We start from the raw sequence: 14,658 nt of genomic DNA on the forward strand, positions 1-14,658 counted from the left end.
CCCCACATCCTATCTGCCCCCTCCCCCCGAGCCGGAACTCCTGTCCCATCCACACACACCTGCTCCTTGTCCCCTGACCCCCCTGGTCTCCCACCGCCCCATCCAACCCCTTCTCTCATTCCTGATGGTGCCCTGGGGACTCCTGCCCCATCCAACCACCCCTTCTCCCTGTCCCCTGACTGCCCCCTCCTGCCCTCTATCCAACCCCCCTCCCCACTCCCTGCCCTCGTACCGCGCCGCACAGAGCAACGGTGGCTGGCAGCGCTACAGCCGCATGCCCAGCTGGAGCCGGGCCACGCTGCCACCGCGCAGCACAGAGACCGGGTCAGGCCGGGCTCTGCAGCTGCGCTGCCCCAGGAGCTCCCAGCCCCCCGCCCAGAGCATTGCGCCGGCGGCGCAGCAAGCGAGCTGAGGCTGTGGGGAAGGAGGGACAGCAGGGGAGGGGCTGGGGCCGAGCCTCCCAGGCCAGGAGCTCGGGAGCCAGGCAGGATAGTCCCGCAGGCCAGATGTGGCCCGTGGGCCGTAGTGTGCCCACCTCTGAACTAGGGGATACAGCTTAGGAGCCAGCAAGGCACGTGGGGCAGGCTGGTGGACAGAGAACTCTAAGGCTTTTCCATGCCACGTGCTGGGCAGCTTGTGTTTGGGAGAAAGGAAGTACCAGCCGCACGGCAAAAGGAATATAAAGGGCAGCTGCATCTTCTCCATTTTGTCTCCATTCCTGCTTCTTCCCTCTGGAGTAACTTTTCTACAAACGAAGCTCTGAACAAAGGACTGAACGACCCATCCAAGCTGGGGATCTGTTCCAGAGGGACTTTCAAGCCAGCAACTCACCAATACTGCTCAGAACCCGATCTATGGACTTTGACATCTCTGTGTGTATGTGATTGTTTTACCATTTAACAACTCTCTTCTTGCTCTTTCTTTTTCCCTTATAACAAGCCTTTCGTTTCAGACACTAACAGACTGGCTGGCAGCGTGGTATTCTGGGTAAGATCCAAACTAATATTGGCCTGGTGGTGTGGGTGACCCTTTGGGGCCAGAAGAACATTGTGTACAGTGAGCAGAGGTTTTAAATGACTTCTCGCTGCACTGGCCCTAGGTGCTGATGGGGGCAGAGAACTGGAATGCAGTAGAGGGGGCCGTGCGATTTCTTTTTTAGCTTCTCGATAACCAGCGCGGGGGATCAGGAGCAGTTTGCGACTGGTTGGTGAGTCCAACTTCTGTGTGAACCACCAGTTTGGGGAGAATCTGCTCTTCTTTTTGTAGCCTGCCTTGCCCTTGGCATTTCCAGTGAGGGCTGCCCCAGGCACACTGCGTCACAAGCTGATGCTGTACAGGGGGCTGACAAACGCCCCGACGTGGGGGTGGCCACGCAGGCCGGAGTCAGGGCAGGGTGTGGCCTCCCCTCCCCCGGACTGAGCCAGCAGAGGTGGGGGTGCAAGAAAGAACATTCAGGCAGGTATCCCATTCCCCAGCCCCCCCAGGCCAGCCAGCTCCCGCTCTGGGGCCGGATTGGAAGCAGAGCCCCTAGTGGGGAAAGGGGAAAAGCCCCGTCCTGATCTAGCCCAGCCCTTGTAATTCAAAGGAACCGTTCGATTCCCCACTGCTGTGCTGTGGGGTCACAGCGCTGACTCCGCACCTCCTGCTCTCACACACACACACACACACACACACACACACTTTAGTCTCCCAGGATGGGCTCACCAGGAAGATGAACTCCAGGCTCCTGGACCCGTTCCCCAGGGCCTCCCTAGCAATGACGTAATCCACCTGGAGCTGCTGGGCCTGGTCGCAGGGCAGCCCCCCTCCCAGCCAGCGGATCTTCAGGAAACTCTGGCTCTTGGAGTAGAAGGGCTCCGGGTAACGATGGGCATCCCAGTAACTAGGAGAGACTCTGTCATGCTCAGCGCTGTTGTTCACCGGCTTGAAGTGCCCCTGGGGGATAGAGAGAGCGATGGGACTCGCTGGGGTGCACAGCACTCAGCACAGGACAGGGATGCAGCTGGGGCAGGCCAGGCTCTGATGCTGCCGGCTGAGCTCACCCCATGGCCCCCTGCCCTGCGTCCGTAAGAGTGACATGGAAAACCCCAGCAGTTCCAATGGGGCAGCCCGACAGCGGCAATGGGGCAGCCCCTGAGCTGAGCTGCCCGAAGGGGGCGACCTTCCTAACTAAACCCCACCCCAGATATTAATGAGAAGACAAGTGGCGGCACTAAGATGCCGTTTGCGTCACCCCATTGATGGCTCTGCTGGTGGGGTCTGCGCCTCCCCCCTCCCCCACCGTCTGTCCTGGCTATTCAGCCTGCAGGCACTTCGGGCAGGGCCGTTTGCTACGCTGAGTGTGTGCAGCACCCAGCACCATGGGGCCCCAATCCTGGCTGCTCCTTAGGCACCACCACAATAAACATCAACAATCACAGACACAGAAACAGAGGCTGGAGAGCTGGGGCCCCACTGGGGCTCAGAGGCCCATCACTTACCCTCAGAGTGACCCTCCCGGTCCAGCCGGAGGTGTTCAGCTCGAAGGAGGCTCTGCCAGACTCGTCCGTCAGGAAGGTCTTCTTCTTATTCTTATTCCCAGAGCTAACAAAGAGCTGCAGCTTCTCATTTTTCAGTGCAGAGCCACCTGCCACCTTCAGGAGCATCTGAGCCAGGAGAGAAAGGGGGAGATGCACAACTCAGGGAGCAGACTCCTGGGAGAGTGTTGCCCACCAGGGGCTAAAGAGCTGGCTGGGGGCAGAAAGGGACAGTGCGATCCTGCCCTGAGATGCTCTGGGAAAGCCCAGGGCTGGGATGGGTGTTGGGGTGAGGACTGAGGGGCATTAGCAGATCTGGGAAGAAGTTGGGGCAGGACTGGAATAGCTGGGGGTGCTGGGGTGAGCACTGAGGGGTAACAGGTTAGCTGACCCCTTCCCCATCCCCCAGACATGCTCACACCACCTGCAGGCCCTTATGTAGAAATAACATTGTTCTGTGGGGCTGGGCCAGTAGTTGAGAGACAATCAGAACTGATGGCGCTAGATTGCCATCTTGAGATCTTCTCCAGGATAGTCCGTCAACAAAGTGTCCCACACCTTTTCTAGGCTGGGCACCTGCCAAGAACACAATACGATAATCTGCCTTGGTTAAATGTAGGCGTGTGCACAGCACATCATATAACGGGAAGGTACTTGCCTGTTAGTAACTAGCGTTCTTCAAGATGTGGTGTCTATATGTGCTTCACTTCTGGTGTGTGTATGCCCCATGCACCGTAGATCCGAATGCATTATCCACCAGTGTCCATTGGTTGTGCCTGCACCCTGCCGTGAGCACCCCCACGACCCCAGCCCTCTGCCCACCCTGACCCCTGTACCCCCCACACCTCCGCAGCCCCCTACCCTGACTCCTGCACCACCCCACACACCCAGCCCCCTGCCCTGTCCTCTGCACACACCCCCACACATCCAGCCCCCTGCCCTGTCCTCTGCACCCCCCACATCCGCACCCTGAGCACCAAACAGGAGCTTCTGCACCCCCTCCCCATACCCACCTGCACCCCTCGCACCAAACAGGAGCTGCCCCAGGTAAGTGCTCCACACCCCAACCTCCTGCCCCAACCCTCAGCCCCCTTCCTCGCCCAAGCTCCTGGCCAGACCCCGAACCCCAACTCTTTTTTACAATATTTGAAAAGATCATTCAGTGGTCCGTCGAGACTCTCTGCGAGTTTCAAGTGGTCTGTGGAAAAGACGGTTACTCACCGTTGTAACTGTTGTTCTTCGAGATGTGTTGCTCCTATCCATTCCAGTTAGGTGTGCGCGCTGCGCGTGCACGGCATCTCGGAACTTTTTTACCCTAGCAACACCGGCGGGCCGGCTGGGCGCCCCCTGGAGTGGCGCCGCTATGGCACCTGTTATATACCCCAGCCGGCCCGTCCGCTCCCAGTTCCTTCTTGCCGGCTACTCCAACAGTGGGGAAGGAGGGCGGGTCTGGAATGGATAGGAGCAACACATCTCGAAGAACAACAGTTACTACGGTGAGTAACGGTCTTTTCTTCTTCGAATGATTGCTCCAATGCATTCCAGTTAGGTGATTCCCAAGCCTTACCTAGGCGGTGGGGTCGGAGTGAGACGTGGCAGAGTGTAATACCGCGGAGCCGAAGGCTGCGTCGTCTCGAGACTGCTGCACCAACACCTAGTGGGAGGCGAAGGTGTGGACCGAAGACCAGGTGGCCGCTCGACAGATGTCCTGGATCGGAACATGGGCCAGGAAGGCGGCAGACGAGGCATGCGCCCTCGTCGAGTGTGCAGTGAGGCGGCGTAGCAGCTCGCGAGCAAGCTCATAGCAGGTCCAGATACAAGCAGTGACCCAGGAGGAAATCCGCTGGGAGGATATCGGCTCGCCCTTCATGCAGTCAGCAACCGCTACGAACAGCTGGGGCGAACGCCGGAAGGGCTTAGTCCGCTCGATGTAGAAAGCGAGCGCTCTGCGGACGTCGAGGGTATGCAGTTGTTGCTCCCGAGGCGAGGCATGTGGCTTCGGGAAGAACACCGGGAGGAAGATCTCCTGGTTGAGGTGGAAGGCTGACACTACCTTCGGGAGGAATGCCGGATGAGGGCGAAGCTGCACCTTGACCCTATGGAAGACGGTGTACGGCGGGCTAACCGTCAGAGCGCGGAGCTCAGAAACTCGTCTCGCTGATGTAATGGCGACGAGGAAGGCCGTCTTCCAGGAGAGGTAGAGCAGGGAGCACGTGGCTAAGGGCTCGAACGGAGGACCCATCAGCTTGGCCAGCACGAGGTTCAAATCCCAGGTCGGGGCAGGACGGCGCACCGGCGGGTACAAGCGGTCCAGGCCCTTGAGGAAGCGGGAAACCATCTGGTTCGAGAAGATGGACCGACCTTCCACGGATGGACGAAAGGCGGACACTGCCGCCAGGTGGACTCTCAAGGAGGAGACCGCAAGACCTTGCTCCTTAAGGTACCAGAGGTAGTCCAGGATGGTAGGGATAGGGACTACGAAGGGATTGAGACCTCGTTGATCACACCAGAGTGCGAATCTCTTCCATTTCGCTAGGTAAGTGGAGCGAGTGGAAGGCTTTCTGCTCTCAAGCAGGACTTGCTGAACCGCTGTAGAACAGCCCCTCTCCGCGTGGGTCAACCACTCAGGTACCAAGCTGTAAGATGGAGGGACTGCAGGTTCAGATGGCGGAGTCTGCCGAAGTCCTGGGTGATGAGGTCCGGCCACAATGGAAGGGGGATGGGTTCCCGAACGGAGAGCTCGAGCAGCAGGGTGTACCAGTGCTGCCTCGGCCAGGCCGGCGCTACGAGTATGATATGGGCTCTGTCCCTCCGAAGCTTCAGGAGCACTCGGTGCATGAGCGGGAACAGAGGGAAGGCGTAGAGGAGGCGATCCGTCCAGGGGTAAAGGAAGGCGTCCAACAGGGAGCCTGGCGAGCGACCCTGGTATGAGCAAAACAGGTGGCACTTCCTGTTCCCCCTGGAGGCAAATAGGTCTATTTGGGGAAACCCCCACCTCCGGAAGATTGCGTGGACGACATCTGAACGGAGGGACCACTCGTGGGAGAGGAACGACCTGCTGAGATGGTCGGCCAGCATGTTCTGCACTCCTGGAAGAAAGGACGCTTCCAGGTGAATGGAGTGGGTCACGCAGAAGTCCCACAGGAGCATCGCCTCCTTGCAGAGGAGGGAGGATCGGGCCCCGCCCTGCTTGTTCACGTAGAACATTGCTGTTGTATTGTCCGTGAACACTGTTACACAGCGGCCTTGCAGGTGGGTGCAGAAGGTGCGACAGGCCAGACGGATCACCCGCAGCTCGCGGACATTGATGTGCAGGGCGAGCTCCTGGGGCGACCACAGGCCTTGGGTATGAAGATCGCCCAGGTGAGCTCCCCAACCGAGCGCTGAGGCATCCGTGGTCAGAGTGGCGGACGGGCGAGGAGGGTGGAACGGGACTCCGGCACACACGACCTCCGGGTCGAGCCACCAGCTGAGGGACTCGAGGGTCGACCTGGTGACCGTGACCCCCATGTCGATGGGGTCTCGATGCGGCCGGTACACCGACGCGAGCCAAGACTGGAACGGGCGGAGGTGGAGCCGCGCGTACGCGGTGACATACGTGCATGAAGCCATGTGGCCCAGGAGGCGGAGGCAGGAGCGCACCGTCGTGGTCGGGAAGGTGACGAGGTCCCGGATGATGGAGACCATCGTCTGGTGTCGAGCGCGAGGGAGACAGGCCCTGGCCACCGTGGAGTCGAGGACCGCTCCGATGAACTCCACTCGCTGTGTCGGAATCAAAGTGGACTTCTCGGCGTTGATGAGAAGACCGAGCCGCTGAAAGAGAGACAGGATTTCTGTCAACTGGCCCATCACAAGTTGTCGGGACTGACTTTGAACCAGCCAGTCGTCGAGATACAGGTAGACGTGTATCTGACGACGTCGGAGGGCTGCGGCAACTACCGCCATGCATTTGGTAAATACCCTCGGGGCGGTGGAGAGTCTGAACGGCAACACGGCAAACTGGTAGTGGGCGTTGTTGACCACAAACCGGAGGTAACGACGATGGGGAGGATAGATTGCGACATGGAAGTAGGCGTCCTTCATGTTGGGGGCAAAACAAATTGCAGGCGGTATCCCGACTGGACCGTTTGAAGCACCCAGTTGTCTGTTGTTAATTGGGACCACGCCGAAAAAAAATGGGAAAGGCGGTTGAAAAATAACGGGGAAGGATCCGGTAGGGAGAGTGATGGGCCGTCCTCGAGCGTCCCATCAAAAGGCCTGCTTGGCCACCTGAGGGGCCTTGGAAGCGGCCTGGCCCTGGTTACGGCGGTTGCGGAAGGGCGGCAGCGATTTTGGGCCTGTCGCGGCTATTGTATGGCGATATCGTTGGTGATAGACGGGCGGAGAGCTGCTGCGGAAGGACCTGCGCTGCGTCGCGGCGTGTGCATGCCGAGATGCAGTTGCACACGGCCGTCCTTCAGGGTCTGGATCCGAGAATCCGTCTTTTCGGGAAAAAGACCCTGTGTATCAAAGGGCAGGTCCTGCAGCGTGTATTGGACCTCCGGCGGCAGGGTGGAGGACTGCAGCCAGGCGATGCGTCGCATCGTCACGCCGGAGGCTAAGGTCCGAGCTCCGGAGACCGCAGCGTCGAGGGCGGCCGTGATGGAGGACCTAGATGATCTCCTTCCCTCGTCCAACATCGCCGTGAACTCTTGGCGGGAGGCTGTTGGCAGGAGCTCCGTAAATTTCGCCAGGGACGCCATGATGTTGAAGACGTACCTGGTGAGGAGGACCATCTGATTGGCGATACGCATCTGCAGACCGCCAGCGGAATAGACCTTACGGCCTAGCAGGTCCATACGCCGCGCGTCCTTCGATTTGGGCGCAGGGGCAGGTTGGCCGTGCCTCTCCCTATCGTTGACCGATTGGACGACCAACGAGTCCAGGGTCGGGTGAGTATATAGGTACTCATATCCCGTGGGGGGGACAGAGTATTTGCGCTCCACCCCACGGGCCGTAGGAGGGACGGACGCAGGCGTCTGCCAGAGTGTGGTGGCATTCTTTTGAATTGTCCTCACGAATGGCAGTGCGACGCGCACTGGAACCTCTGCCCCAACGACATTCGTGATGGGGTCCTCGTCCTCCTGGACCTCCGCTATCGGCAGAGCCATAGCCGTTGCCACGCGGCGAAGTAGGTCCTGGTGCGCCTTCAAGTCTATGGGCGGAGGCTCCTTAGTCAACGCTCCGGCCACCGCTTCATCAGGCGAGGACGAGGAGGACAAGCCCTGGATGACCGCCTCTGAAGATGGATCCGCTGCCTGCTCGACGGGAGGGTCAGGCTGCGCGTGCCCCTGGGGTTCAGGCGGTATGGAACCCGCGCCTGGTGGCGAAGGGGCTGGTCGGCTGAGTGTCGCCTCCGGTACCCTGCGCTCGGACGCCAAGGGTCTCGGGGGGAAGGGCACCCCCGAGCCTCATACTGGGCCCAGGGAACCCAGAAGCCCCACGGCTGTGCCCCTTGAGGATGGCCCTGCGGGGTGGGCGGCAGGTGTCCGTAGCCCTCCGTCCCCGAAGCGACCGACGCGGGGCGGGATGGCCATGGAGGTGCCGAGGCGCTGACGGAGTGCGCCGCTGATTGAGGCAGTCCGTCCCCGGATGGCAACGAAGAGCGATGCTGGTCTGCTCGGTACCGGGAGGGCGACCGGGAGCGACGTCCGTCACGGTGCTGGGAGCTCGACCGGTGCCGGGAGCTCGACCTGGATTGAGACCTGCGGTGCCGGGAGCGCCCGCGCGAGTCGCGGTGCTGGGAACGGTGCCGGGACGGAGACCTCCACCGGTGCCGACGTGATGGCGACCTGGATCTCGTGTGGCGCCGGGAGTACGACCGGTACCGCGATGACGAGCGGTACCGGGACTGCAACCGACGTCTCGACGGCGATCAGTACTGCGATGGCGAGCGATGCCGAGATCGCGAGCGACGGGACGGAGATCTGGCATAGGACCGGGAACGTGACCGGGACCGGGTGTGCCGTCCATGTCGCCTGTCCAAAGACGGTGGCCGGGTCATTCTGGCCGGCTTTCCCGCCGACACGACAGCCCACACCGGCGGTGCCGGGGGCCGGAGGCTCGGTGCCTCTATGAGCTGAATCAGCTCACGCGTCGAAGAGAATGTCTCTGGCGTCGACAGCAGCCGGGGCTCAAGCATGGTCGGTACCAGGGAGCGTGGCGGCGCCGGACTCGACGGGCCTTGCGGCGCCGGAGTCAAAGGTCCGGTGCACGACTTGTGCACGGTCACCGCAGGGGCCGCAGGTGGCGCAACCGTTTTCGCCGAGTCCTCAGCACGGGCCTGAGCAAGCGCCTTCGCCAGCTTATGTCTCTTCGAAGGCGAAAGCGAGCGGTGCCCGGGACTTCGTAGCCGCTTTCTGAGGCTGCGGTGCCGCGGAGCCTGAGCGGCTCGGTGCCACCGGTGCGCTCTGCACCGAGGAAGCTCGTGGTGCCAGCGCGGACGGTGCCGGGGGCTGGAGCGACGCGTCCATCAGGAGCTGCTTTAATCGGATATCCTGCTCTTTTCGAGTTCGCGGTTTGAAGGTGGAACAAAGCGAACACTTATCTGTTCTATGTCCTTCGCCTAGGCAACGGAGGCAGGCGTCGTGCGGGTCTCCGACAGGCATAGGCCTCTGGCACGCTGCGCAGGGCTTAAAGCCCGGTGCTTTGGGCATGAGCCCGCACCGGGGGAGGCAAAGGGGGAAAACCCCCCTTTTACCTTATCTAAACACTAACTATCTAACTAACAAACTGTAAAAACTAATCACTAAACTAACTATGTACAAACAAGAAGCGAGAGCTAGGGTTGTGGAGGACAGAGAGCACTCCACAGTTCCAACTGGCCGTCACGGGCGGTAAGAAGGAACTGAGGAGCGGACGGGCCGGCTGGGGTATATAACACGCGCCATAGCGGCGCCACTCCAGGGGGCGCCAGCCGGCCCGCCGGTGTTGCTAGGGTAAAAAAGTTCCGAGATGCCGTGCACGCGCGGCGCGCACACCTAACTGGAATGCATAGGAGCAATCACTCGAAGAAGAAAAATAAGTTAGATGACAAGAACAATCAAGGGACCTCACTTTATTTTCATTTACTTGCTATTACCTACAGGAGGAGGATAAAGAAAAAAAGAATGAAAAACGGGGGCGGGGGAGATAAGAGAGAATGTTCTTTTTCTTGGCTGGGTCCCAAGGAGGGGCCCCAAAAATGAAGCTGAGCACAGGGCTGGGGAGGGGGGGCACTAACTCTGAATCCACCACTGGCTGTCACGTCACCTGGGCTGGGGATACCATGTCTGTTGATCCCCCCAGTCTCCAACCTACCTGGGCAGTACAGCAGCCATGGCCCTTCCCACTAGCTCCTCTCCACTCCCCAGCCCACCCACCATTTGCCCCCACCCTGGCTAAGGCTTAGCCCTCTCTTTTAAAAATGATTGCTTGCCCCTCTCCAGTTGTGAGGTAACTCCCTTCTCTCCATGTGTCAGTATAATAATGCCTGCATCTCTCATTTTCACTCCATGCATCTGAAGAAGTGGGGTTTTTACCCATGAAAGCTTATGTCCAAATAAACCTCTTAGTCTTTAAGGTGCCACCGGACTCCTCGTACTCCTAAGTGTAGTACCTCACTCTGGTCTTTAATTTCATCATGTTGATTTCAGAGCAATTCTCTAATTTGTCAAAGTCGTTATGAATCCTAAGCCTGCCTCCAAAGTGCTAGGAGCCCCTCTCTGCATGGTGTCATCCACACATTTTAGAAGCACACTCTCCATTGCATTGTCCAAGTCTTTAATCACAATACTCAGCAGTACCAGACCCAGGACTGACCCCTGTGGGACCCACTAGACACGTCTGCCCAGAGTGCAGCAAACTACTGATAACAACCCCTTGAGTATGGGGGTTTCACCCAGTTGTGCACCAACCTTACAGTAATTTCATTTAGACCAGTGACTTTCAACCAGGGGGCCAGGGCCTCCTGGGGACCGTGAGCAGGTTTCAGGGGGTCCACCAAGCAGGGCCAGTGTGAGACATGCTGGGGCTCAGGGCAGAGGGCTGCAGCCCCACCACATGGGGCGATTGCCCTGCTTGCTACCCCTTCATGCTGGCCCTGGCTTTTATACGCAGAAAACCAGTTGCTGTGGCACAGGTGGGCTGTGGAATTTTTACAGCATGTTGGCAGTGGGGGGGCTCAGAAAGGAAAAGGTTGAGAACCCCGACATAGACCACGTTTCCCTAGTTTGCTTATGAGGATGTCAAAAGCCTCACTACAAACAGGATCTATCGAGCTACTGCTTCCCCCCACCCACTAGGCCAGGAACCCTGACTGCTAGATGTGGCTTTTCTTACCGGGGCCTTTAAAATCTCCCGTATTGCTCCTCAAGGAACCAACAAAGGGCATCTGGGAGTTCAGAAACGGTCCAACCGCCTGGTGCTGTGCCTGTCGGTGCGGGACGCGAAACGAGATCCAGCACTGTCAGCAGCGGCGCGGAAGGACCCGTGCGATGGATGCTGAGTGTGGGAAATGGGACGTCTGGGCCACAGGTGCGGGTAGCAGAGACACCACGGAGAGCGGCACCTGGTGCAATGAAGGTGAGAGCTCCGGGCGTGATGCGTCGGTGCGGCAAACAGTGGTGCCGAAAGCACCCGCAGCAGCACCAGCCACAGTGGTGCTGAGAGGCCACCACCAAGTGAAATCCTCTCTGGGCACCAAGGGACGAGCCAGCAGTGGAACCAAGGACTCAGGACTCCTGCTCTCTGGGCGCCAGAGGGACCAGGGATTGGCCTCGAGCTGCCCTTCTCAAGTGACACAGAAAGAGGAGACGTAGCAGGCACCTGAGGAGGAGATCTACTCCCATGCTCCTTGGCAGGATGGCGTCCATCACACTCGAGGTCGCTAACCGGGGCAGGCACAGCCTTAGAGGCGGAAGAGGTGGCTGCCAGGTACTTTTACCCAAGGGTGATCGGTCCTAGGAGGATCCTGCACCTCTTCAGGGACTGAGTCTGGCCTCCTAGACTTCTCCAGGAGAAATCCCTTCTGTCTAGTCTCCCTGGATTTCACAGCCCGTTTGGGGAGGGCTCTGAAGTCCCTGCACTGCTCTCTAGCGTGTGTCTGTGAACCCAGACAATACAGACACTTAAAGTGTCTGTCGTTCCGGGCATGGCAGACCCACACAAGGGACATAATTTAAATCCTGGGGACTAAACCTGGAGAAGAAAGGAACTGCTCACCTCAGAGCCCCCCCTCACTCCCCCCGTACCAGGATACATAGAGTCCAAGGTCAGAAGGGACCATTGTGATCATCCAGTCTGACCTCCTGCATAGCACAGGCCAGAAACCTGCCCCACAATAATGCCCAGAGCTGACCTGTTAGAAGAACAACCCGTCTTCATTTATAAATTGTCAGGGACGGAGAATCCACCACGAACCTCAGTAAAGTGTTGGTTAATTACCCTCACTATAAAAAATTTACACCTTATTTCCAGTTTCAATTTGTCTGGCTTCAACTTCCAGCCGTTGGATCGTGTTCGACCTTTCTCTGCTAGACTGGATATTTGTTCCCCAATATTTACTGTAACCCTTCTGCCCATCTGAGCTGGCAGCAACAAGGGCTGGGTCAGGATCCAGGGGTTCTGTTTCAATAACACAATGCAAAACCGGCTCCAGCCCCCACCCAGTGACCTGGGACAATTACATACCACCACCCCCGGGCGCCTCTAGGAGGCAATAGTTCCCCTCTTGCAAGCAGGGAGTCTGAGTGTAGCAAAATCCTTTTAATAAAGGAGGGAAACAATGCGGCATTACGTTGGGGAAACACCACAAACAGGATTCATAACACAAACCATGAGCAAATGATCCACCCCCAAGTAAGTTTGGCAGTGTCCTTTTCCCCTCAGAGACTTAAGTCCAGCAACCCAACAGTCGCCCCACCCACAATTTCTGTCCCTGGTCAGTGCAGCCCCCAGAGTTCAGAAGTTAATCTGCAGAGTTTACCTCCCAGCCTGGGTGGAAATTGGGGAGATATGGGGGGGGGGGTGCACACAATCTTACATGCTCTGCTGCTCAGGTTGACGGATGATTGCCAGGCCTCTCCATGGGGTTCCACTACATCTCTGCAGCAGCCATCTGCTCCTGTCCAGTTGCCAACCTGCTATCCACTCCGCTCTCTGTGCCTCTCCGCTGGCCACTCACCAACTTGTCTTCAGCCACCCCCCCCTTCACACAGCTCTCCGGGAGTTTAGAGGATAGTGAGGAGTCTCACCACTTCAATACCACTAGCCCAAAGTAGGTCTAACACTTAAACCTACAGAATCAGAGATTCCAGCTCTGCAGCCTGAAACAAAACTCCTAATAAAAACAATCATAGAATCATAGAATCTCAGGGTTGGAAGGGACCTCAGGAGGTCATCTAGTCCAACCCCCTGCTCAAAGCAGGACCAAACCCAACTAAATCATCGCAGCCAGGGCTTTGTCAAGCCTGACCTTAAAAACCTCTAAGGAAGGAGATTCCATCACCTCCCTAGGGAACCCATTCCAGTGCTTCACCACCCTACTAGTGAAAAAGTTTTTCCTAATGTCCAACCTAAACCTCCCCCTCTGCAACTTGAGACCATTACTCCTTGTTCTTTCATCTGCTACCACTGAGAACAGTCTAGATCCATCCTCTTTGGAACCCCCTTTCAGGTAGTTGAAAGCAGCTATCAAATCCCCCCTCATTCTTCTCTTCTGCAGGCTAAACAATCCCAGTTCCCTCAGCCTCTCCTCATAAGTCATGTGCTCCAGCCCCCTAATCATTTTTGTTGCCCTCCGCTGGACTCTCTCCAATTTATCCACATCCTTCTTGTAGTGTGGGGCCCAAAACTGGACAGAGTACTCCAAATGAGGCCTCACCAGTGCTGAATAGAGGGGAATGATCACATCCCTCGATCTGCTGGAAATGCCCCTACTTATACAACTCAAAATGCCATTAGCCTTCTTGGCAACAAGGGCACACTGTTGACTCATATTCAGCTTTTCATCCACCGTAACCCCTAGGTCCTTTTCTGCAGAACTGCTGCCCAGCCATTCGGTCCCTAGTCTGTAGCAGTGCATGGGATTCTTCCATCCTAAGTGCAGGACTCTGCACTTGTCCTTGTTGAACCTCATCATATTTCTTTTGGCCCAATCCTCCAATTTGTCTAGGTCCCTCTGTATCCTATCCCTACCCTCCAGCATATCAACCACTCCTCCCAGTTTAGTGTCATCTGCAAACTTGCTGAGGATTCAGTCCACACCATCCTCCAGATCGTTAATGAAGATATTGAACAAAACCAGCCCAAAATTAGCTCTGCTATTACAGTGGAAAAAGACAACAAAAGAGACAATACACATGCTAAAGACCCACACTATAAACCATATACATAACTACTCCCAACCTCTCTCAGTTCACTAGGCTTTGGAACCCATGTCCCTTGCTTAGCGGGTGGTACTTAGGTGAGGGCGAGTCCCTCGGTCATTAAATGCCAAGTATATTTCTACTGTCCTTGATTCACATAACCAGGATAACACCACTTTATTGCTCCTGTCTCCTGTCCCAATAACAAAGAGACTGGGGATCCTGCAGCAGCCAAAGTGACCATTTGGGCAGGCAGTCCCATCATGCTAGGCGGGGTGGGTGTGTCCATGCAAATGAGATCAGGCCCTGAAGTCCTTTTCCACAGCTCACCACTAGATGTCAGGGTAGAGCTCATCCTGAGTCATCTTACATTACAAATTGTAATCAAGTCACTCTTTAACCTTCTCTTTCTTAAACTAAATAGACTGAGCTCTTTGAGTCTCGCACTATAAGGCATCTTGTCTGATCCTTTCACCAGTCTTGGGGCTCTTCTCCGAGCCCTCTTCAATTTATAAATATCCTTGTTGAACTGTGGGCACCGGAACTGGACACGGGGTTCCAGCATCAGTTGCTCTCCTGCCAAACAGAGTATCCGACTCAAGAGTCCCATTTATACCTCCCAGAATTGCATTAGCGCTTTTGGCCACAGCATCGCGCTAGAAGCTCGTGTTCAGCTGATTATCCACCAAGACCCCAAATCGTTTCCAGAGTCCCTGCTTCGCAGGCTAGACTCCCCCACCCTGTAACTATGGCCGACA

At 57.3% G+C, this 14,658-nt stretch overlaps 1 protein-coding gene across 1 annotated transcript in view; it reads right to left on the reverse strand.

Moving 5' to 3' along the window:
* Positions 1-14,658, reverse strand: part of LOC120385067 (alpha-2-macroglobulin-like protein 1) — a 95,390-nt gene that overhangs the window by 66,413 nt on the left and 14,319 nt on the right. Inside the window, exons 11-12 of the mRNA XM_039504178.1 lie at positions 2,481-2,645; positions 1,705-1,935 (exon numbers count right to left, since the gene is read on the reverse strand). Of these exons, the coding sequence (XP_039360112.1) occupies positions 1,705-1,935; positions 2,481-2,645 (396 nt within the window). The remainder of the gene's footprint in view (positions 1-1,704; positions 1,936-2,480; positions 2,646-14,658) is intronic.

The sequence above is a fragment of the Mauremys reevesii genome, linkage group 17 (genome assembly GCF_016161935.1).
Source record: "Mauremys reevesii isolate NIE-2019 linkage group 17, ASM1616193v1, whole genome shotgun sequence".
Lineage (NCBI taxonomy): Eukaryota > Metazoa > Chordata > Testudines > Geoemydidae > Mauremys > Mauremys reevesii.